The sequence below is a fragment of the Plutella xylostella genome, chromosome 7 (assembly GCF_932276165.1).
Source record: "Plutella xylostella chromosome 7, ilPluXylo3.1, whole genome shotgun sequence".
Lineage (NCBI taxonomy): Eukaryota > Metazoa > Arthropoda > Insecta > Lepidoptera > Plutellidae > Plutella > Plutella xylostella.
This window is the reverse complement of record NC_063987.1, coordinates 1,731,714-1,756,862: the sequence shown is the minus strand read 5'-3', so window position 1 is coordinate 1,756,862 and position 25,149 is coordinate 1,731,714. Positions and strand designations below refer to the sequence as shown.

The window sequence follows — 25,149 nt, the reverse complement described above, 5'->3', positions numbered from 1 at the left end:
TAGAGTAAGTGAAGGTATTCCTTTATTTTCTATTGTCCCCTTTGTCTATTTGCACAAGTTTTCAAGTACATTATTAAGTTGAGTAAATCGATGGTGGAAAGGCAAAAGTGACTAAACGACATAATATTTTTTCGACAATGAGTTCTGTAGGTACATTGCTGATATCAGCATTTTATTCTGGGTACAGCAACGTTAATAACTATAATGCTGGAAAAAAATGTCGCTTACTCTTTTTGCCTTTCTCCCGTCTTCTTATTTCGTCTCTCATATCTAATTATTGTGTATTTTTCTAATAATATTTGGTTAGGCTTAGTTCTAGATTTAACTGACCTGCAGTTTCCCACCAAACCAAAAGAAGGTTGCTTGTGAGTGACCGCCGGTCGGCGCACTAATGCATTTTTATTTTTTGTCATAGACTAGGTAGACCTCTTAATATTAGGACCAGATAAAGCTCTTTTTAAATACGTCTACTCATAGTATATATCGTTGTCGCGCTTGAGAGCTTGCTACCAAGCTATACCAAGATACTTTAACCTTTTGCCATTTCTATTCCAACATCGGCATCGTCATCAAGTACCTACTTAGGCTCACAACAGACGGACTGCATCGCAGAGACCGCGTGCAGTTGTTGTGTTGCCGTCCGTCTGATTTCAGCCTTATCAAATAAAAGTAAAATAAGTAAGTACACATACATAAATGCTGGCGTCGGGCATGTCGGTCTAAATGTCGGTGAAGTAAAGGGTGACCGGCGGTGTCGCGGCGGCGCGGCGGGGGCGTTACCGGGGTTACAGGGCTGCCTATATATAATAATTAGGTATCTAAATTATAATGTAATTTTTTTAAATAAAAAGTAGATACATGTGAATGTTTTCAACCAGAATACAAACAATACTTTTAGAAGTGATATTATAATCTAGTAGATATATTTAGTCAATAAATACTAATAATTATGATACTAGCTTTTCCTGCGAGCTTTGCTTTGTCTTCAAAGTTCATGTTCCCCTTCTGTAATAGATAGGTAAGTAAGTACTTACTTCCGCAATAAAATTAAATGAATTAATTTACCTATACAAACAAACGTATATTTACTACAGTATCAAGAGGTTTTCCTGAAAATCTAAAGATTTATTTAAATAACAATCGTAAATTTTAGCAGTCAACAGTCGTAAATCTCGATGTGTGTTCTGACCAGAGCACGAGCATTGCCACTGATCTAATCAAAGATTTAGTTACCCACTCCATGTTCTCCAAGTCATAAATTTCGCAAGCATTCGATTACAAAGAGAAGTTTTATTTGTTCTACGAGTATGTTACTAAAACTAATTTCCATAGCGTCTTTTAAAGTCGAAAACAATCTAGTTACATTAAATATAGAATACAAACAATACTTTTAGAATACAAAGTGATATTATAATGTAGTAGATATATTTAGTCAATAAATACTAATATATAATTATGATACTAGCTTTCCCTGCGAGCTTTGCTTCGTCTTCAAAGTTCATGTTCCCCTTCTGTAATAGATAGGTAAGTAAGTACTTAATTCCGCAATAAAATTAAATGAATTAATTTACCTATACAAACTTATATTTTCTACAGTATCAAGAGGTTTTCCTGAAAATCTAAAGATTTATTTAAATAAGAATCGTAAATTTTCGCAGTCAATAGTCGTAAATCTCGATGTATGTTCTGACCAGAGCACGAGCATTGCCACTGATCTAATCAAAGATTTAGTTACCTACTCCATGTTCTCCAAGTCATAAATTTCGCAAGCAATCGATTACAAAGAGAAGTTTTATTTGTTCTACGAGTATGTTACTAAAACTAATTTCCAAAGCGTCTTTTAAAGTCGAAAACAAACTAGTTACATTAAAAATTATGTTAAGTTTGTAATCAAAAACTCTCATTTATTTTTTTAAACTTTATTCAATACAGTGAAACAAATATGTAAGTATCAAAAATAACAAAATATTCTACCAGCTTATACTTTCTTTTGACAACCCTACATATTAGAGGGGTAAGAGGAATCGCAGTCATCAGTAGCGGGGTACGGGGGGGGTAATATTCTATACAGAGTTAGGGGCCACCTTTTGTCCCGTACTAAGAGTCGATTTATCAATGCTGAATATCAATGTATGAACATCTATCTAGCGCTAGGTTATTGGGGGTAGTTTCAACACTATATTGTTTGCTTTTGAGCTCCTTGATTGTGGTATTATAGTAACGCATGGCTTGAAAGCGTTGTTTGTTGTTAAATGTGCGGGCTTGTGACTTTTGATGTTATATTTTGATGTGATAAATAGATTCGATAAAATAAGTTGTATCTTGGTTTTTTCGCCCTTGGTATTGGTAGATTATATTCTTCCTTCAATCTTGAGGATCACAAATTTACTAAGAAAAAAAGTTAAAAGTAAAAATCACCTCTAATAATCCAGTAGGTAGTTTTATTTTATACGTTTTTAACTTTTATCATTATACAAGTTTTATTGACATCACATTATGGAATGACAGTAGAAACGCCTTCTTAACACTCGTTGAAAATGGTAAAAAGTACACTAAATTAAACTCTACATTTTACCTGTGAAAAATGATAAAATATAAATGTAACATTTGCCTTGATACAAGTAATAATTACGTATTGACACAACCTTTCTTCGACTTTCTTTAAATTGCTAGTGTTGCGCAAGGCGTGTTATAAAAGTGACAGTCTGACAATATTTCACTGTAACCATTTTAAACCCTACATAGAGAATAAGTAAAATATGAAATAGAATTTTTCCTTTCAATAATTTAGATTTTTTTTTTAATATTTTTAAGTTAACTAACACCCAACAGTAGACGTTTATAAACTGATCTCACCTAATTTTTAATGTCTATTCGACATCAAATAAGATAAATAACTGTCTATACCCGTAACAGCCGAAATAATTAGTAAAAAAAATATCAGTCGCTGCAAAAGTCGCTTTGAATTATATTGTATATCTTATTATTACAGCTTAACAACTATCATCTCTGCACAATTAGTTCTCAACATCAGTGGCGTCCCCTGTTGCCGCCAGGTCTCTCAGTCACACTGTACGATGCGTCAACCCTCTATGACTCATGCGATGCCGTTGACGCTTGGACGTTACTAGAGGCTGCTCTAAAAAGAAACCTTAATGAAACGAGATAGAGTCGAGGTTAAGGCAGCTTTTAATATTGAAGAGATATAGTGACTGCACTACAGCTTAGCGTGTGAAGATTGAATAGGATGTGCTTATTGTAGTTAAATTAAGTTTCTAAGGTGAAAACACTATCCTCCATACTATAAAATGTGGACTAATCATAGTTCTTATTAATTCTTGAACCGGGGACAATGATTTCATACAAAACAGTCTAAAGCCGTTCTAATCAGAACTATATTTAGTCTTTGTTTTATAATATTTAATGGAATTTGTCTTTTAAGAGGTCGGACCTTAGTTTCGTGAAACTCAGCATTAGTACCACACACACACACACACACACGCCCTCACGCCTTGTACTAATGTACTCCCTTGCGGGGTAGGCAGAGGTGCATTGCTGCACCCACTTTTCGCCAGAGTGTTATGTTAGTCCCAATGTAATAGGGGGCGGGCCTATTGCCATATTACGGGCACATCCAAGACCCGAGAACAAATATCTGTATTTAAACAAATATCTGCCCCAGCCGGGAATCGAACCCGGGACCATCGGCTCAGTAGTCAGGGTCACTAACCACTACGCCATTCGGCCGCATTAGTACCATAAAATCCAATTAAGGCTCTCCCATAAAGCGGTAGATATCCTCACATATCCCACGCATCAGGCTGAAGTCTTGAGCAAGAATGCGAGTTGTCACCGTTTATCCTTCTGCTAAGACACAGGTATTTCAATTGGAAACATTTGTCTTTAGGAGGTAGCCAGCAATGTAGTGAGGAAACTGCTGCCTGCTACTTAATTATTTATTTATTTATACAGGGTGTTGCAAAAAGGGTATAAGCCGCAACCTACAATGTGCAGCATGTTATAACTATCTATGCCCAAAAATGAAATCAGAATGTCCAAATTCGCGGTCTGCAACATTCTGTATAAACTTTATTACACACAGAAAAAAAACCATAAAAAGGATTTCAAAACGTAGGTACATAATTTTTGCACAAAGGTGGACTTATTGTCACAACGCAATTTCTACCAGCCAACCTTTGATTGGTGGTAATCGGTTGTGTGTAAGTAATCTCTTAAAATGTATCAATGGTTATTTTTTGCTGTACACATTTTGTATGTGGAACTTTTTCATTGCTCGTGAGTGTAACTATATCAGAAGCAGTTTTTATGTTTTTAGGTTTTAATAAAGGTGAACAGTATAAACTATTTCTACAGTAATAAAGTAATCGTATTCGTATCCCACACTGCACCTACTATTATTTTGCAGGTGGCCACTATCTAACAAATCATATTAGTTAATAAAAGATAACCACATATGATTGCCATCATAGGTGACGAAGAGGTTATCCGTACTGACAGTTTTTTTATTCTAAACTGTAGGAACGGAAATTAGGTACATAGCTAATTAAAACCCGGAAACAGGTAGTTTCCCATAGCCATTACAGAGTTTGTGAAGGGTTAACTATCTATCTAACTTAACAAGTCTTTCACTGCTTTTTACAAAAGGGTAAGTAATTAGAAAATGTACGACCTAATAAAACACTAATAAAAACTTATGTAAGTACTTGGTTGGCTGTCAAACGCCTTATAGATGTGCCAAGTTTTGATTTAACTCCAATGGACAACATTTCAAAAAACTAAAGCTGCTATAAATCGAAAACCATTTCGAGATTTAGCTCTCAAGGCCACAAAAAAAATGTTTTTGTATTTTTTTTATGTATCATTTTCGAGAAAATCATAAAATAGTAAAAAAGTGCTGATGACGTCATGCATCAGGTGCGATGCATTTTGATGATCAAAGATTATAGATTTAAAAACAAAGTAACTGTCACTTTCATTTTTGATTGACGTTGACGTTTTATCGAGTCGTTGTTGTTTATTTGGGTCATTTTCATAAATTCTGTTTTGACACTTTCTGACTATTTTTTTAATTTATCATACAAAAAGGTTAGTACTTATTAAGAGATGACCTCTATTTAATATGTCCCAGAGCATGCCACCGTCTACACAGCTGAAAAAATTCTTCTGTTTATTTTTTACATGATAAGTACCTACTTTGTATCATCAGAAATATCAATGTCATTTGAAAATGACCCATTTGTTGGTTGGCATGTAAACAAAGTTTAAATGTCACTTGTCAGTGTCATTTATGTTTTTTTTCGAGACTAAGGCAATAGACAAAAATAAAAATTGAGCCTAAAATACGATGTCACTTCCGGTTTTAAAATAAATAACTTTAAAGATAAAAATAACATGCAAAAATTAATTTATATACAAAATAAAAAAATACGGGTCCTCTAATTTTTTATAACCTTTCCGAATAGCTAATAAAAATATAGGGTAAAGAAAATGAAATGTTGTCCATTAAATAAGTTTGTTTTTTTTGGTAGTAACAAATTACCTAAGGGTTTTACTAATGCTTACCAATTCATAACATTTTGTACTGCACCCATGTATATTATTATATGTTATGTTTATAAATAACCCCATAGCATAAAAGTTTCCACAAATCTTGAAAAACGAGATACCTACACAAAGATAAATTTCGTCCAGTGAAGGCAGTAAGTAACGAATTTATATACAATTCTTTTATTTACCCTGCATGTGAATGGTCAACATTCTCAAGAATCCACGGTAGCGGGAAATTTATAAATTATGTTCGTATCACCCCTTTACTAATGAAATTCACATTTACTTCTCCATTGTCCGTTTTAAAACTAAAACTAATTGTTAAGATGTAACTTTGAACAATACTATCAAGACTTTCATTTCATTGTAAATCTATGACGTCTAGTTTTGAATCGTTACCCTTTTCTTCTGTATGAATAAGACGAACACATGTAATCTCTATTATTTATGGTCAATTATGTCCAAGTAACGGGCCTTCTGAATTATAAAGGGTTATTACGGTTGTCCTGGATTTTTTACGGCCGGACATTTGGATAAAGTTGTCTTTTCTTGTTTGACTAGTTCCGGTTTGTGGAGACGAATTTAATACAATATTAGGTACATACTGATTAATATTTGACTGATTTTAACCATGCTTTTTTTGGTAGAAATTACTAGCAATAGCTGAACAATTTCGCTTTTTATTCCATAGCAAGATCGAAATAAAGCATAACTACAATACCTACCTAATTTTACGGTTAATTATGTTATGTATATGTATACCTCTTCTAAACGTACGGATATCAGGATTCAGGGTGAATATTATCTCTTTATCCATTCCGCACAGGACAAAAAAAACCACTCCATGTCTTTAAGAACCACAACTAAAACAACCCCTTCTAAATTAAATTTGTCTTCGCAACATTGTCGTATGAACTCAAAAAAACTAACATCACACTCAAACGACCCGGTCCCTAAGCTCCTTTTACTTACATTCCATAACTCTTCCTCACAAAACGTCGCAAAGACATCATGTCACACGTTATAGGACTGGATTAAAGCAATAAATTCGCAAGTTTATGACCTAGAATTTATGCTACTGGCTCATTATTGGCTATTCTCAGAGACACGTAGCCAGGCCTATTTGTTTATGGGTCAACTAAGACTTATTGTGTGAAATTTGAGCGGGTAAGTTAGAGGGTTACGGTAGAAAATGTGAAGCGTAGTACTTTTATTGGACGGCAATGAACTTACCGGTTTCTGTAGGTATTAATTCGTATGAGGCAACAATGTTAACAATCTGATGTGATGTCATCAATTGTTGCGGGATTTGTAGTTTTTGGCTGCTCTTCACTAGTATTTTTATACGTAAGGTGTAACGTTGAATAATATATTTTTACATCAGCAAAATTTTAGAACTAAAACTACGGCATTTTTCGAATATAACAATTAATTATATCTGCTATTCATGTGTTCATACTCAAATTCTTTCGGTCCACCATCAGAATCTGAAGGTGTGTTATTGTGACAAAGTTCTCCTAAATAACTCGTCCCTTGTAACGGTTTAACTTTTATTGTTTTCTCATGCGAACTGAAGGCAGCGATTGCACTTCAAACAATAACTACAAATTGATGTTATCTACAAATTAATGATGCTTAATTTAATAATAGTTTTCTTGCAAACACTTCATGAACCCTTTCTGTCATTAAAAGAATCAATGGGGTCTTTGTTAATTTTTTCACCATCAACCAGATTAGGATTGGGTCGGACGAATTGTTCTACATCATCAAAATATGTTCTTGAGCGCTTTGTCCCATTGCTCTTGTTGTGAAGAATAGGATGCACCACACACACTGCATATTTTGAATAAATAATGACCTGTGAACTGTGACGGCATGTGGTTTTATTGAGGTCCTTTTGTAAAAAAACAAAACGTACGTGCTCATATCTATGGGAAAGGTCGTAGACCTTATGGATTTAGATTGTGTTTAGATCAAGACGAATGAGGGTGACTCATCTTTATTTTTATGATGTTGGACTGTTTGTGTGTGTAGATGGAATTTCTTCGTTATCGTTTTGTCAATCCGAAAGTTTGTCACTGTTTAGTTTGAAGATTAATTCCTTTTGTATACCATATCATATATGTCGGGCCTTCATCAGTTACAAACTTTTAATTGAATCCGAAATTATTTATGAGAATCGTATGTAACTCAATAACAAAAGTGTCAGTTAGTAGCATCAATCGTACTGACAGAATTGTGTCACGGACAATTAATATCACCTTTCCTTCTCCTGTACCCTGATCCTTAGGGTCCTATTGTGTGACTGTTATGATTTAGATGATCCTACCCTTATGTTTATTATTTATTCCTGGTCATTATTTGACCGTTGTGCTGTTAATGATGTGTGATCTTTGTATCTAAACGGCCTTTTGATAGTTAAATCTTTGAGAGGCGTGAAATGTGATCTCTAATGCCCTTTCCGGGTTCACTGTTGTATTGTATTGCCCTTACTTAACTTATATGTAGAGTAACTATCTTAGATTTGATAATATTATTGATAAACCTACGTAAAAGCCCAAATGCCATTTGCATTATACCTAATAATAATAATGTTTCTCACGGCATAAAGTTGCTTTTGATTTTGTTTGGGTTTTTGGCAAATTATTAATCCTGTTCTACATTATAAGTATCACAATCATTGACGTGAAAATTTTCACAGGCATAAAAAATATTTAAAGCATTTTTTTTACAATCTTGTTCAAAATTAAAATTTGTCAACAATTGTTAATGACGTAAATTCACATCGAAAAGTTCGTCATCAAAAAGGACATCGTTATCGACCATCAAAAATTTAACTGCACATTTTTCAAGTTCTTTTATTTAGACAAGGACATTAAACACCACTTTCTAATGTTATTCTTTGTGTGTTTTGTTTTTTTGCATGTCATCGACCATGTCTTTTGAATTTTTAAAAGCATGACCCTTTTTTCTGCAACACGATCGCTTAAACGTTTGAAACCGGTTTCGGAAATTACAACAATGTTGCAATGTTTATTAAACAAGGTAATAATCGCGATCATTTATATGTTTCTTTATTTGCTAAACCAGTTACGGTTTCTTTGGTCGGTGCCGAACTTGCAGTTTTGATTTAAATAGGTATAAATGGAGGTCTATGTCCAGCCGTGGATGATAACTGGCTGATTATGATAGTGATTAGGGTAGGTAACACTAATCCTAATCTATGTCTAGATTCATAGTTTATTAAGTACTTCAACAACATTAGAATGGATGATTAATTAGGTGATAATGAATGAAAGTAATATTATAAGTAGGTACAACCATAGTGCAAAACATCGAATACTTATTCGTTGCAATAAATCCACCGTATAAATAGCTAGTGCACAATATTCCAAGATACCATTAGCGACGTTTTTCACAACAATATTTATGACGACATTCGTACAAAGTGTAAGACGGGAGGAAATTTTTACTCCTTAGCTTAATATTTTTCCGTCCCGTACAACTCGTAAATTATATTCTTTTCAGGCGAGGTTATTGCGATACTCTTGGAAGAAACAAATAGTCTCGTATGTAGGAAAAGCTTACGTTGGGATAGTAATAATTTGCCTCGGTCGACCATTGTCCGGTGCACTTTGTATGTACTGCCACGGTAGCTGGTTTTATTTTGGGTTTAGAAAGAAGAATTATGTATTTTGTTGGAAAATATTCATACTTTCCTACCTAAGATAGTGTTTACTGTGGGAACTTCAAAGACTGCAACTAAAAAATCTAAGTATTAATTTGTGTACTTAAGTACTATTAACAACTTATTTTTGTTTATCAAAACATAAAATTGAGCCTACCACCATTGCGGAAAATAAGAAGATTGATAAATATAATAATTTTTTTGTTTGTACGTAAAATGTTTCAAAATAAGTAAAAAAATAAATCCAATATAAAAGATCATCAAGCCACAAACCGTATCAAGACCGTATAATGAAAAGGAAAAATTAATCAAATCCACGCCCAACACAAAAGCCATGGCTACGGCTAATAAATGAAACCACACAATGCGACATATTCCCTCTACAATGTCACAGAGAGTGCTATCGAAAAATTAAATTAACGCGGATGCATCCTTTTATTATGGAGGCACAGTAGTGCAGATTGTAAAAAAATGCTGTTACCATTTACACTTATGATAACATAAGCTACCTAGAAGTGGATGAAGAAATTAGCGAATAATTCAATTATACTATTGAGGGAGAGTTTGCGACCAGCTATGTAACAATCGTTGGATGATGAAGAATATATCACTATGACTGAATGGTGTAGTAACACTGACTGCTATGCCAAAGGTCTCGGGTTAGATCCCCGGCCGGGGCAGATATTTGTTTATGGACAGATATTTGTACTCGGGTCTTGGAAGTTAATATGTATATTATAAGGTCATTCCAAAACCACGTCACAGAAATAAATAAATGTACACAATAATTTTATCACTCCAGATTCCAGAAAGATTTAACTGGATACTTATAAAAACAAAAAACAAGCCAGAAACTGCAGTAATAGTAAAGCCTCCTAACACAATGTTTTCCTTCTAGCAATAAAACTAACGGCATCAGCGATAGCAAAGCATCAAATTCAATAAACCCACTGGACACAGTGTATTTCATACAATTGATTCCAACGGTAAGAGATACTAAACCTTTGGTCCACTACACTCCCTCTACACAAAACCATCCTACTAATATTATAAACGCGAAAGTAAATATTATGGATGTTTGTATCTCATTCACGGAAAAACTTCAGAACAGATTTTCATGAAATTTGGCAAGCTTAATTTGTTTTGCAATATATGTACTTAGTACCTATACGTAGACATAGCTAATGATAGTGAACATTGTATAGTATGGTATTTTTGTTTTTTGTTATTGTACCTATAACATTTATTATGTACTTACCGTCGAGTGCTTCAGCGATCTCACCATGTCGCACTTAAATCTGTTGGTTTCAGCGCATGGTACTGTGTATAATATTATGTAATAATTTATATATATTAAATAAACAAATTTAAAAAAAAATCTGAGACCTGCATCATCGCATAGGCAACTTTTCGTTTCACGGAATCTAATCGAAAACTTTTTAAAGCGAAGTGAAGCTGAGGGTAAAGCTAGTGTCACAATATTCGAGATACACCAGTAGTGCAGCAGTAAAGAGCATACACAGAGCTCGTAAACCTCAGGTTTACAGGTTCGACGCACCGGCGACGGAATACATTGCGTGCACTGATTATATCTAAGTGCATTTTGTTATACCGACAGTTTTTTGAGCTTATTAGATAGAGTTATAAGTACTTTACAAATATAACCTCTCATCTGCATCAAACTCTATCTAATAAAATAGTGTTCATATAAATTACGAAAATGGGCGCGTCATGTTTGCTTTACCATTACAAATCTTGACCTGACCGTAACTTTACATTATTTATCATGAAATAATTATGTAATCAGTTCCTAATAAAGTTCCTTATAATTGGTAGAATTCATCATCTGAGACAGATAAACAGACAAATACTAAAATTGGCACTGATATTATATCGTGTAACAATACACACATAAAAATACTTATCAATACTCGTACATACAATAAATACTCCTTCAAGTTGCCAATAAAACAAGTCAGACAGTGTAATAACTTAATACGTTCAAAGTTTACTGCACTCCAGTTTGCGTAATTGCGGGCCAAATCACCGACAGATGAATCATACCGTCTGAATCTTGACCTTACTCAACAGGAATCCACTTGACCCACAGACTACGGAACCAGTTCAGAAGAGACTTAAAGAAAATTTTGGGCAAATTTCACCAAATTCTCGATCATCTCTTTCAACTTGTAAAAATTATAATAATAAACTTTAAGAATACTGGTGTTAAGTGTTAAAATATTCCACATTTTATTATAGAATTTCCTCAAGTAATTAATAAATAATGTACAAGCAGGTAGACATAAGGGCAAAAACATTTTAGCCTACCAGTAAGAGATTCTGGATCAGAAAGAAGTTGTATACAGACAGCTTCAAATAAACTTTCAGGTTCTAGTACTTATTTAGATTCTTCACGGCAAATATGCCTTTTCTATAGCTTTCATAGCTCTTAAACTGACCATAGAATACTGTAATGGACCATACCTACATGAAGTTTTACATCAAGCAATAAAATATTACAAGCTAGCTCACGTCGCTTATCCTTTGTTGGATTTAGTTGTTGCTATGAAAAAGGTTGCGAGACAACTTTGTAAGTAACTGTACTTTCGCGTTTCGTCTGATAATTTTATAATTATCTCTTTGGACTTTCTTATGATCAGACTTTCAGTGTGTATTTGAGTTAGTTTGGGTAAATCTGTATATAATTGTACCAGTTACCTAACATAGAAGCAAGAAATATTTAATGCCTACTTACCGTACCGTATTCTTTTCTTGTTTTTTACAACTTAACATTTTATTCACGCAAACGTTCTAATAGCTGACGTGGGTGCCAAGACTGCTAAACTGAAGTGGGACTGGGCGGGGCATGTCTGCCGTATGCAGCCGGAGAGGTGGGCAAAAAATGCCACCAAATGGATACCCAACAACGGCCGCCGGCGCAGAGGCAGACCAAGAAAGAGATGGCGGGACGACTTGGACAATTTTAACACGGAATGGTGTGAGCAGGCCCAAGAAAGGGATAAGTGGAATGTTCAGGGAGAGACCTTTGCCCAGCAGTGGGACAATAGAGGTTAAGAAAAAAAAAAAAAAAAAAAAACGTTCTAATAATTATTCTAAAGTGCGGTGAGACTTTAAGAAAATTGTGCAGATACTTTGAAAATTTACATAAGTTAAAATTTACAAAAAAAACCATATTACGTAACACAAATAACATTATTATGATCAGTTGCTACTCATAACATAGTGACATCTCTTTAAAACTTGTTTTGAGACCTGGATTTAATATCCAGTCTGGTAATAAAGGAGAGATGGAAAATATTTTCATTACGGTTGCCTGACACTGCAGCGAACGTAATAAGCCATTTTCATGCTAAAAGCTCAGCGCTGCTGTAATATTAAATATTGGAGGAAGAATTACAATGTTAGTGTTCATTTGATTAAATAATAAACTTGTCAATTTATTGTTTCATTTTAAAGCATATTGTTCACATTTTCCGTGTAATATGATGATTTTGCTACGAGCACTGTAGCAGTGTGGCATAATATAGGGAATATTATATCCGTAGCAAAGTAGAGTTGGCTTATACTACTAGCTACTTTGTATACTGAAAAAGTTAAGTAACTTCCGCAGTTAACTTTTACTATGAATCAATCAGTGATAATAAAAACTAACCCTTTTTTGATGAATATCACTCCCATTTCCCGTCATAGTAATCAGATACAAGGTAAACCATCCTATTTTCATACTGTCCCTTTACAACATTCTTATGTATAGACTTGTGAGTCGTATTTCACGGAAATTAGGAAGGTATTTGTTTGGTCACTTGAATTCGAGAGGGGACAACATTGGTGTGTTGAATAGTAGATATAAGATAGCCTAATAGTGTTCTACTAATATGGGAATAGCGTGGCGATTCATATTGCGCTATCATTTATTTGCAGACAGCAATATGAAAAGTCACGCCCACAGGTAAAACCATGTAAAAGCCTCATTAGAAAGATATTGCACTGAAGCACTGTGGGGCAAAATATGGTATGCATACCATCTCCGAATAAAATAAATGTTAGTGATAAAAAAACATATTTTTTATGCTTTAATTAAAATGCCGTCACCATATAGCAGCTGTAAATGTAGATATGGGTTAAGAATAAAAAATATATATTTTTTAAGACAATTAATTTATGTACATAAAGAGATCCGATTCATCCGATTTCATCCGTACCCCGTATAAAAATCATTGTTCACCCGCTAACATTAAAACTGAGTACATTATTAATAATCTTTCTAGTAAAAAAAAATTACCAGTCAATAACAGGAACTTCACTAAAATTTTATACAAACAAACAAAAAACCTGCTGCGGATATTAACTTGATACCATTTTCATTGTCGGGTATTCAAACTTTTTTTATTAGTGTATCCTTTGTTTTATTGAAAAGTGCCTTTAATGTTGGAATGCAATAATTTTAATTAAGCGTCAATTCACACGTACCACAACCACACCACGTCGCAGCGACATAATGTGGTCAAGCTGTGGTTACGTGTGAATAGTGTGGCAGCGGCCTTTTGCAGTTGCGTTGTGGCAGCGACAAAATGTCGATGTGGTTGTTTTGTCGCTGTGGTTGCGATGTGGTAACCACGTGGTCGTATGCAGTTAATAGGGAGAGGAGGTGGCCGCGGTGCCGCCGCCGCGTGGCGGCGTTGCCGACGCGATGTGGTTGCGATGTGGTATTACACAGGTGGTCGATAACAACGGCAAAATGTGGCACGTGTGAATTGGATTATTCATTTTTCAATACAAAATATACGCCCGACCACACGGCGTGGTTGTGGCTGTGGTGTGGTTGTGGAACGTCTGAATTGACCCTAAATGACCTGTCTACTTTGTTCCCATAATGAAGTAAGTTGAAAATTGCATTTCTTTCCAACAATGACTATCGTTAAGTATCTCATAAAAATAAGACTACTTATGTTAATCCGAGTTACAAATCTCGATACATCTACAAATTAAGTTCAAATTTTGAAGATAAAAGCCTCAACAAACAAAGGGCAGTAAAACATTTAAAAGCTTATTTAAAAGTGTTCCGTTGACCCGTTTCACTACGAGGTGAAATAATTTACTTCTCTACTTATACACAAATTGAGAAGGAATGGAGTAGGCAATTTTGATAGTTTACTTTTAGTCTTAAAATATAATATAATAAATAAAAAACTATGAGAATTTGTTACTAATTGGGCAAAATACATTTATATAACACGAGTAACAAGTTATCAATAGAATAAAGCCGTAGTCATTTCAAAAATAAACCAGCTCTTGCTCTACTGAAACTATACTAACCTAACCAATGTAAAAATCCCCGAGAATCAACTCTAAAAGTTGCATAACTATTGAACTCATAAGCCGATTTTGATGAAATATGGCTAAAAAAACTCAGGGTAACATTACTCACCCAAACACAAACAAATCGAAAATCAGCGCAGCTGTTTGAGAGCTAAGCTACCACAGACAGATACACAAACATGTTTAACTTATATCACCCATATTTTTTGTCGAGGGTTGGTCATTATAATTAACTAGCTATTCCCGCTAGCTTCGCTTCGCCCTAAAAAGTTTTCCCATGGGAATTCCGGGATAAAAAATAGCCTATGTTCTTTCTCAGGGTCTAGACCATAATTATGTATACCAAATTTCATTCAAATCCGTTCAGTAGCTTTGGCGTGAAAGAGTTACAGACATACACACATACAGAGACACAGACATACAGATAGACAGACATTATAGTTATTAGACAGATATTAGTTAGGATCAGGATGATAATGGCAACTCCACAGATTTCCACATCACAGCCTGATGATGATTCACCGCCGCGCGATTACCGCTCTGAGTCATCCGAGCATTCCGGCGCCGCTCCACCGCGCACGGTCATCGATGATCGTCATTGTAGTGGGAACTGTATCATAATCATACTCACGTGCAATGAAAAACTGCCAGTGAGAAAAGCACCAAATTCTAATCTGAAAAGCTAGCCTAAATACACCGTATGAAAGAATAAACTGCCACTGATGATGCAAAACATTATTTGTAAAATGTACCTAAACCTAAGTCTTTGAATTAAATAAAAATGTAAAAAAAACATTTATTTAACTCTTTATGCAATTACATTGTATTGAATTTACATTCAACAGCGCATCAGAATATTACCAATTAAAAACGTAAATACTTAGATTACGCTCCATTGCCGCAATAGACCGATCGGCCTAGCGTACGTCCATCTGGGAAATATGCCTTATATTTTCCTCTCTACTATTGCATAAAATACATATAAATACAAAAAAAAAACTATAATTAAACTTTTCCCTTTATTATGTTACATTTACATACACATCTTTATTCCACATTTCCTTTCATGCGACGTTTTACTGCACCGAACAGATATCAAGGCCTTTTTCTGAAAAAGTAAAAAACACAAAATCAATGCCTTTGAAAATATCCACCCGAAGCACAATACTTCACGGGTTTCATGCGCAGATCGTCTATCCTTTGAAATGAAACAATTGAATGCGCAAAATAAAAACGCAATCGAAAATGTAATTGACACTTTAGTTTTTTTTTCCCAACCATACAACTGCAGAAACACATTCAAATCCAACATCAAAGCTACACCGACGTGACTCACCGATTGAAACGTTGGAACGAGGTATAAAAAACGTTGTAAATGGAAGTACTGGTAACAATTTTGCCGCCATTGTGGGTGGCAATGGCCGGGGCGGTGCGTGGACAAACATAGACAATAATGATGGGAAAGTAGGCGGTACCAGGACTGTTGGAGACATAGAAAGTGTATGCACAAAAACTGTGCAAGTTACTAAACAAGTTACAATCGTTGCCCTTTTTCTGGACAATAAACGAAGGCCTCTATTGGTGGAACTAATCTCTTGATGGTGTAAATAGTTTTGGGCAGTGGTAATAATTTTATTTATCGGTTTATGTGCTGCAAATTTGGTATAGCCTTTGCAAACTGAAGGTTTTATTATAGATACCTTTTTAAGGGTATTTAATCACTTAAAAATCACTTGTACCTCCTGTGTTAACAAGAAACTTTAGTAGTAAGCACCTTTCTATCACATCATGATATTCATGATGTTATGAAAATATTGTATCATTGGTTAAGGATACTTACTATCGAATTCAGGATTAATAAACGCATCTAATGAATATCAACAGAGACTTTGCCATGTCGCTGATTATGTACAATATTACAGGACCTTATAATTATTTTTTTGTAAATACTGTCTTTGATTGAGAAACTCCTTTTTCCGACGTCGGTTAAATACAGTTTTAAATATCAAATTACCATCATCAGTTGACCACTGCCGCCGGCATTTCTGACCTACACAATAAGCCCACCAGAAGCGGAAAACACCCCGCTGTTCAACATAAAAGGGGCCTAACATCTTCACCGTTCCACCCAACTGTGTCCTTTCAGGGCGTTTTTTTTATAGCCAACACAATGACCAACATTCATTTCTACTCATTTGCGACAATGTGTCTTTCATGGGCTTTTATTGATAGTCCTGTCGTCGTAGACATAATATTTATAACTCTCCACAATGGTGCAGTCCGTTTTTAGTAGCACAAAGATGTTCTTTAGTATTTTAGTGCTGTAATTAGTTACCGTTGCATTGTTTGGCCAAAAGTCGGTGAGTTAGGGTGGCGATGAGAATTGGTTTTGTTGTGCGCCAATCGTTTTGTTTTGTGTCTAAAGGAAGTAGCTTTGGCGACTGCCGAACCTTTTAGAAAGTGGCTGTTGTGAATAATGTTCCGTAAAATACATGCAATGTATTGTACAAGTCATGGAATCTAAATAACAACACTGAAACATTTCGGTGCACCCTAAGCAAATTAGAGAGACGCTAATCTGGCTGGGTGATCTTTCTATCACGATTTCGAACCGTAGTCGATATTTAGTATAGGTACAAGCGCTAAAAGTAGGGTCTTACAACCTTGTGACACCAATGCTTCTATCTACCCAAACCTTGAGACCCCCTGAAAGACCATAAATAAAGCTTCCGTTAAAAAATGATGACTCACTTAATCCGGCACGCCTTCTGGTCATGACCGACGAGGCCGAGGTAGCTATTCAGGCTTCTCTCAAAGGTGACGTAGGCCGCGCGCCGAACCCCACGCCGCCGCCCAGCGCCCGTAGCCGCCCAGGAAGATACCAGCTATACTTTACCGACGCTTATATGATGGCTAATCTTTTAACTTGATACGAACCCCAGTATAAAGTTCTAGCGTATATCATCGACGCGCTTACATCCGCAACGGTATGAGAAGATTGCGGGCGAGACTAGACGTGTGCAGTGCTATACGGCCTAAGCTCAACGCGACATGGCGTGACGTGACAATATCACCCTCGACGCTCTGTGTATTAAATTAAAATAAAAAAATAAATAAATAATTAGGCGCGCAGGCGTCGAGACACAAGAACCACGCTACGCCGGCTGTGTAAACCGTACCTTTAAAGACACTAGGGATGATTAAAGACGGCTACTCACTTAATCCGGCACGCCTTCTGGTCATGACCGACGAGGTAGCTATTCAGGCTTCTCTCGCAGTTGACAGCGCCGCCGGCCAGCGCCCGAAGCCTCGCAGGAAGATACACCAGCTATACTTGACTGACGCTTACTTGCTGCCGCTACACAGGTATATATCGCGATTCGCCATAAATACGACGCTATGGTTGGTGGAACGGCCTTTAATCGAGTTTATCGACATCGACACAACTCGACACAAACCCTAGTACAAAGCTCTAGTATTTGTCGCCGACACGCTGTTATCCGGAAGATTGAGGAACGGAGACGCGAGGCCAACGTGATAGCGTGTGCTGTGTATTAAAACACTCGGAGGCGCGTGACGTACGAATCACCATGTGTACCCTTCCTTTAAAGACACTAGAGATGCTTTAAGACAGCTACTCACTTAATCCGGCACGCCTTCTGGTCATGACCCACGAGGTAGCTATTCAGGCTCCTCTCGCAGTTGATGTAGGCCGCGCCGAACCCCACGCCGCCGCCCAGCGCCGTGGGCCAGCGCCCGTAGCCGCGCAGGAAGAAGCCGCCTGCCATGCTGCCGATTATTGCTCCGGCCGCTGGGGAAAGGTGAAGGAGTTAATGAAAATGACTAGAAGACGCGCCGGCCGCTGCTGGAAACGAATGGTGAAGGAGATGATAAAGATGCAATGACTCTGATCTCCTGGGACGAAGCCACGGAAAGAGTCCAGGATAGAAACGTCTGGAGAGGAACTGTTCGAAATAACAATAATAAAGAATCAGCCAGGCAGAATAGCGTCAGTCACAGACTGCGCCGGACCTATTAATTAATGAACTACTTCACTCGAGGAGGCTCTTTTCGTGCACCCCTTCAATTAACCAAGGTGCACACCTATGCTGTGGTGTTATAATGCACCTTATCTTCAGGCATACTACAGGCACTGCCTAGTTTGAGGTCCGATGGCCGTGTGTGAGATGTCCACACATGTTCCCACATCTTCACAACTACACGAAAACCATACGGACTCCACAAAAAATCATTAGACCTTGCTTTTCGTGGAGTTACAAAATGAGGCGCATTATAACATCACAGCACAGGGGGGCACCATACGCACGAGTGTTTGTTATTTTGAATACCTACACTCGATACTTCATTCATTTACCAATTTTCAGAGCAAAATCCTTGAAGCACGCCGAGTATCGTTCCTCAAAATCTCTAGTGTCTGCCACCATGTCACTTTGTTATAATTTGTAGTTTTAACATATTAAAATACATTTAAAATTGAGCAAAATATTTATTTATTTGTAAATTTTTGTTGGTCAATGAAAATTGACAATGACATAAGGATATGGTAATTGTAGTCTTTGGCGTTTGGCCACAAGTGCCTACTCTGGATTTCCTACAGTTTTATATAGGTTAAAAAAGGAGTACGATTTGAAAACAATCATTTTCAAAGTGCTCATGACTCATGTTTCCTTATCATCATCATCACGACCCTTCACGTCCCCACTCCTCACCCCCTCACCGTCCGTTTTATATGCAACGGATAGTGTCCGTCGGACACATCGCAATTCCAGCAAGTGCGTCCACTTCATCGGCATTGCCGATGCCGTTTCTCCTCCGTACATTTATGAACATCTGTTTGGCCCGTTACATACGATAATGAAAGATGAACGTTTATCTTTGAAGAGCTAGGCCGCACCGCCATTGCTACTTAGAACGTATCTACAGCACACTTCGATCATCGAAGACAGCACATGGTATACATTCAGCTAACTACCGGGACGCTGTATTGACGTGGCATACAACACCGCTTGTAATCTGTTGTATCGCACAACATATTCAATGCCTCACAGACGGTACCTGTAACAGTAACAGCCAATTAACCCCCCTTTACCCCCAACATAAGCCGCCAAGAGGCTTTCCACGAGCTACAGGCAGAATTATTACGACCAATTAATGCACAGAGTCAATCAAACAGGATTATGTGTACGGTAATTTAATTATTAATTCGGGGGCAAATCAGTGGGAGCTTTGGTTAGGTATTGTCATTCGGAATGATACTAAAATACTATTATTATTTTTGCATAATTAGGGAGTTTTAACAGTTTTTTTTGGAAAAATATTTTGCAACCCTTTACGAAGCAGGATCAGTAACGCTTTCGCTACGGTGTCTTCAATATATTTTCTGAAGCTTGCTAAAGTTATTTGTGGAATCCCATGATGCTTTTCTTCAATTCCTTTTTCACCCAACGGAATCCTATATCTCTAACCCAGGTATTAATAACAAAATTCAATGCTAAATCAAAACCGATAACTAACCCAATAACCAAACGAAACCTTATCACCCAAACAAGAAGATTCACCGAAACAGAATACACCTATTCGGCGTTCCGATTGCGAAGTCAATCACGGATGTCAATTCTAGTTCGTTATCGCAAAACCGCTTTGATAAGACATGCAGATGAGATTATTGGGCTCCGTGATTAGGCCCCTGTTTCGGGAAAATCCTTTGGTTAGCTACGTGAGTGTGTGTTGTGCGTTTATTACTCAAATTACTGCAATTCGGATGCGGAATCGAATAGTCTGCACTGTACTGCTTAGTTAGGGGTGGGTAGTATATAAAAGGCAAGCTTCTACCTTTCGGAATCGCACGCAACGGACGCATCGCATTCAGAATTCTTTGTATAAAAAATCACACAAGTGCGTCCACTTCATCGGCATTGCCGACGCCGTTTTTCCATACATTTATGAAAACCCGTTTGGTCCGTCCGATACGTGAGATACCGATACCGATATATATGATAATAATATAATATTTTTTATAATAAATTCGATAGAGGCAGAGAGAATATTTAAAAAAAAGTAGGTAATCTACTTACGTAGATGTGAAATTAAATTAAGTTCTCCTGCACAGTGGGCATGATAAAGAACTTTCGGACATAATATTGAATGGTGTAAAAAGTGACCATAACTTAATATTCATCACGTGTATGTGGAAAAACGCCATTACTAATTCAGTCCATGCGTGGACCCTTGCTCACTTGATCAGCAGGAATTTTTAATTTGGAGCCGAATTGAGTTTTATGATCTGGATTAAACGGGGTAGACATTAAAATGTCTGAATTTATACTTTCGAATGTGCTTTCACAGAGTTTTAGGCTGTCTTTTGCAAAAATTCAAATTTTATTCAAAATGAGAATTTTTATTATTAATCAAACTCAAAGTAGGTAAAGTAGCCAAACAGGCTTTAGGCCTAATCTCCTAAAAGGACCCCTTAAGAAGCATAATAGCGTATCAAGTGGTCCTAATATATTTAAATACAGCAAAAGATATTGCAAATAGCCTCAAGCAAATTTATCAATTAAATGCAATGTACTTTGATACGAATTAAAAGGTTATTTCCATAATGCCAAATGACAATATTTTGACAGATATAAGGGGTGAATTTGCCCTTTGAGTTAATAAAGTGAATCTGTTTTGATCTTATTTTATAGTACCGTACATACCTACCAGTATTATTTTAGTTAAGTTATGTGTAAACGCTGAAGCTATAAACATAATATTGCTTAATTAAGTAATTAGATATTGACATACAGATTATATTTACAAGGTACATTATTATGTATACACACAATATTGACGTGAAAATTTTTGATTTTTAAATGGGCCTTTTCAAGGGCTCAGTAGTTATTTTATTGCTGTAAAAGGCATCCAATCTGTATTAAATAATACTCTAATATAATATCGTTTGCTCATTGTGCACCTATTGGATAAAAACCGTGAATTTAACAGTTTATACCTATTATTATGACGATGGTCAAAATCTTGTTATTTAAGTTTATTACTCTACTTTATATAAGAAATATCACCTTGTAAAAGATTTTTTTTTAAATTACATAACGAACTCATGTTAATACAAAATACAGTCATTCATATGTCAAGTCAAATTTAAACCAAAATCTTAATCAGTATCGACATTGACAGATAAACCGTGAACACCGTAGCACAAACACCCTCTCATAATTCATCAATTTGCTCCAACAATGACACCGTGATATATTTCGGTCACAACCCATTCTGTTTATTACAAGAACGTGTCATGTGTTTTCAATTACATGCAGCATTTACTGATACGCTTCTGACGCTGAAATTTCAACACACATTTTCTTTCGCTTAATTGAGAGGCTTGTTCTCTTTCTTTGTTGTTTTTGTTTATAATGTTCAAAGTCAACGTTAAATGATTTTATTCATCGAATAAATAGTATTGAAAAAAAAGTGATGGACGTAAAATTTTTGTCTCTGAAATTTATAACATTTTAATAACGATTATGAAAGGGCAAAGTCAACTGTTCATTTAGTCTGTGTAATACAAGAATTAGAAACTAAGTTTGAGGAATAATTGCGTAAAAGAAAAAACACGTTTCACGATGCAGTATAAACACTCAAATCTTGTACGTCGTAAAAAAGTCACAAAACTGAAGCTTGTTAGTCACAAATTACGTGAGGATATTGGCAGATTTAGCAAACGGTTTCATTTGCATTGTCAGCCTACGAATATCCTCATTTATAGTTTACGACTTTCGATTTGATCGGCACCGATAAAGCACCCAACTTTATACCATTCACTTAATTTTGTGAACCTTCATTAAGACTTTCAACATGATTTAGTGGGACATTAACTTCGATGTTTTTTGATATATTTAATATTATTATGATCATGGCTTGTACAGTTAGGATCAAAATGTTATTTGAACATTTCGTCAACTTTTAATAGTAATCACAGGACTCGTAACATCGAAGTCATCAGTGGCTATCAAAACAAAACACGCTATTATGATCCTTGTTACAGTATGCTAAGGATCATCAGTCGTCAGAATGAAAGAGAATTAATGCATTTGAAATTTTACTATCGCGATATTTGCATGAAATTCATCTACGAGTTTACGAGTGTCGGGTAATTTGAAATCTGCTTTATTGACGTTTGTGAGTACGTCCCTAAAGTACGTATAGTAGGTATAACAACTTACAACTATAATCATACATTACCTATTACTTAATTGTAAATAATTTGCTGTGTGTACCTAACTGTGTATTTTTATTATTACTAAGTTAATTTTTTGAAGTATTTTCTGGTGACTAGTCAATTTGTTAAAATGTTTTCTCCAAATAAATAAAGAGGCATGACAATAAACTGAAAATCAAGTTAACGACCCAAGAATATGTGACATCGCAGCGTCTCTGAAAAATAGCACTAAACCATCTTAACTGTTACACTTTGTTGCACATTCGAATCTGAACAATTGCAACAATGATTTTTATTTGTATGCTCTCACTATGCTGGTTATAGCAAAAGGTAAACAAGACATAAAAATCTTATCTACACCATAACCCGTGAGATTAGTTACAAATGACCTATTCCGGTACAAAACCCTGTTTACCGCACAGTGGTACGAATCACTCGGATTAGCAGACAAAATGCACGCGGGTAGTAAATTTTACGACTATGCAAATACAAGGAGCGAACGACACAGTAATCTGGGCCCACCATGTAAGCAGGTCTGGATTAGGCTGATCGTAAAATTTTGAAGCGTGTCTCAAAATGTTTCGGATAAGAATCAGTGGTTAATTTGGTTTTTAGTAGGTGCAATGTTTTAGCAAGTATTTCATCACTGCAGAAATCACTTGTAATTTTGTATCCTATTAATGAAAATGTTAGAATTGTTTAAGTCAAAGAGGCGAGATAATTGCCATTCTGTAGATTTCCAATGCCATCGGTTTGTACATTAAAAATACCATAATAAATATTCAGATGTCACTTTGTGCGATCCGAATTAAAAATTCGATCATAAAGCGGATTTAAAACAAGTAAAGGGATGTTAGTGCTACGCAGAAATGGTGTAAAGTAAGTTTATGACGACAAGTTTTACCATGGGACGGTTTCTGTTAGCAGTAACTAGGAAAAGTTTATGATGTAGATAGTAAATTTTCGTACAAAGAATGTGATGTTTGATTAAAGTATAAGGTTTAATACGCCCTTCTTCACTTTTGTACTTTATGACCATTTCATTTTAAGTTCATCCTTACTTTGTTTGAAGTTTGAAAGTAATTTAATGTTTATTGATAATAATTTAGTTTTAATTGAATATGTATCTATTGATGTTGTAAAATTATAATAATTTAAAGACGTTGTCGAAAATCAATAACATTTTAAAGTTAAAAAAATATGGGTAACTGTAGGTAATAATATTGTACGCCATACCTGCAATCTGTAATTTAACCAATAAACTTTGTGCACTGGGCCTCAAGTCTGCTAATGAATGGCGGCTCAATGCTGTGTCGTCTGAATGGTTTTCCGAGTTTAGGTATCTGTTTTCTCTCGGTTAGTGAGTCCCAGTAGTGCAATATGAAACACTGAACACTTATTACTGTTTATTAACGTTAGTTCTTTAAAAAAGATGCAATAAATGTTTCCTAAAACGCAGATAATGAATACCTACAGTGCGAAACCCATGCTGCCGACACACAACTGTGCCGCCATTCTTTAGCAGACTTGGGGCCCTGATTACCTACCTTAAAATTATTGTACGAAATAAACTTTCTAGCAATTCAATTGACTGACACAGGTGGCAAAAATCAAAACCTCACCAACCCAACAATCAAGAGGAACCCACCATATCATTAGATGTTACAATAACTAACAATATTACCGTCAACGTACAATTAAAACGAATCTAACCCATCATCAATTCCGGACACAAAAGGTTTGTAAAAGCTCAGGTGCGTAACAAACTAATTAATTTGAATGCCCGCATTTGATTACACAAATCAAATGGTTATTGTGAGGGGGTGAAATGAGAAATCGCTAAGAAATTGTGTTCGTCACGTTCCGAGTATGTTTCCGGGGTTTTTGTCTGTTCGCTCATTATTTTGACTCGGCGTGCGGGTGATTTTGTAGGGTATGGGAAATATAGTGGACATAGACTGTAGGTGCAGATCTAATTTATTAATAACATTCTAAAAAGTTACGTATAACATTATTATCGGAAATAAGAAGTAAAAGTGGATATGAACATAACCGCAGAGCTAGGGTATATGCATTTTTTTAGGCTTTAAAAAGTATTACAGTAAAACCTTTTGGCATTTTTCTCATAAAGTAAGAATCATAATCACAATAATTAAAATTAACTTCTTCATCTATAAACCTTTACGGCGTGGTAAGTACTACAAGTGACCTGCATACGCGGCAATCACTGATAACATTTCACCCTGTTCGTCCAGTTGTATTATTTTGTACTCTAATATTACGTACTTACTCTACACCTCTCCCCCTACAATTG

General features: G+C 35.8%; 1 protein-coding gene across 2 annotated transcripts; it reads right to left on the bottom strand.

The window, feature by feature from the left end:
* Positions 1-15,600: 15,600 nt before the first annotated feature.
* LOC119690862 (MICOS complex subunit Mic10) lies at positions 15,601-19,143 on the bottom strand. 2 transcript variants are annotated; one of them, XM_048622256.1, is made up of 4 exons: positions 18,972-19,143; positions 18,290-18,407; positions 17,815-17,865; positions 15,601-15,704 (listed from the first exon to the last, which is right to left on the bottom strand). In XM_048622256.1, the coding sequence occupies exons 1-4, from the start codon at positions 19,039-19,041 to the stop codon at positions 15,692-15,694; spliced, it is 252 nt and encodes an 83-aa protein (XP_048478213.1). In that variant the 5' UTR covers positions 19,042-19,143; the 3' UTR covers positions 15,601-15,691. The 2 variants fall into 2 exon arrangements, with proteins under 2 accessions (XP_048478213.1, XP_048478212.1); XM_048622255.1 differs by lacking the exon at positions 17,815-17,865 and having other exon boundaries at positions 18,239-18,407.
* Between the last annotated feature and the right edge of the window lie 6,006 nt (positions 19,144-25,149).

Coding starts and splice junctions, on each gene's coding strand:
- LOC119690862 (XM_048622255.1), bottom strand. CDS start 19,041: ATGGTGGCAGACACTAGAGATTTTGAGGAACGATACTCGGCGTGCTTC. Junction 18,408..18,971: donor GGATTTTGCTCTGAAAATTG/GTAAATGAATGA, acceptor ACCTTTCCCCAG/CGGCCGGAGCAATAATCGGC.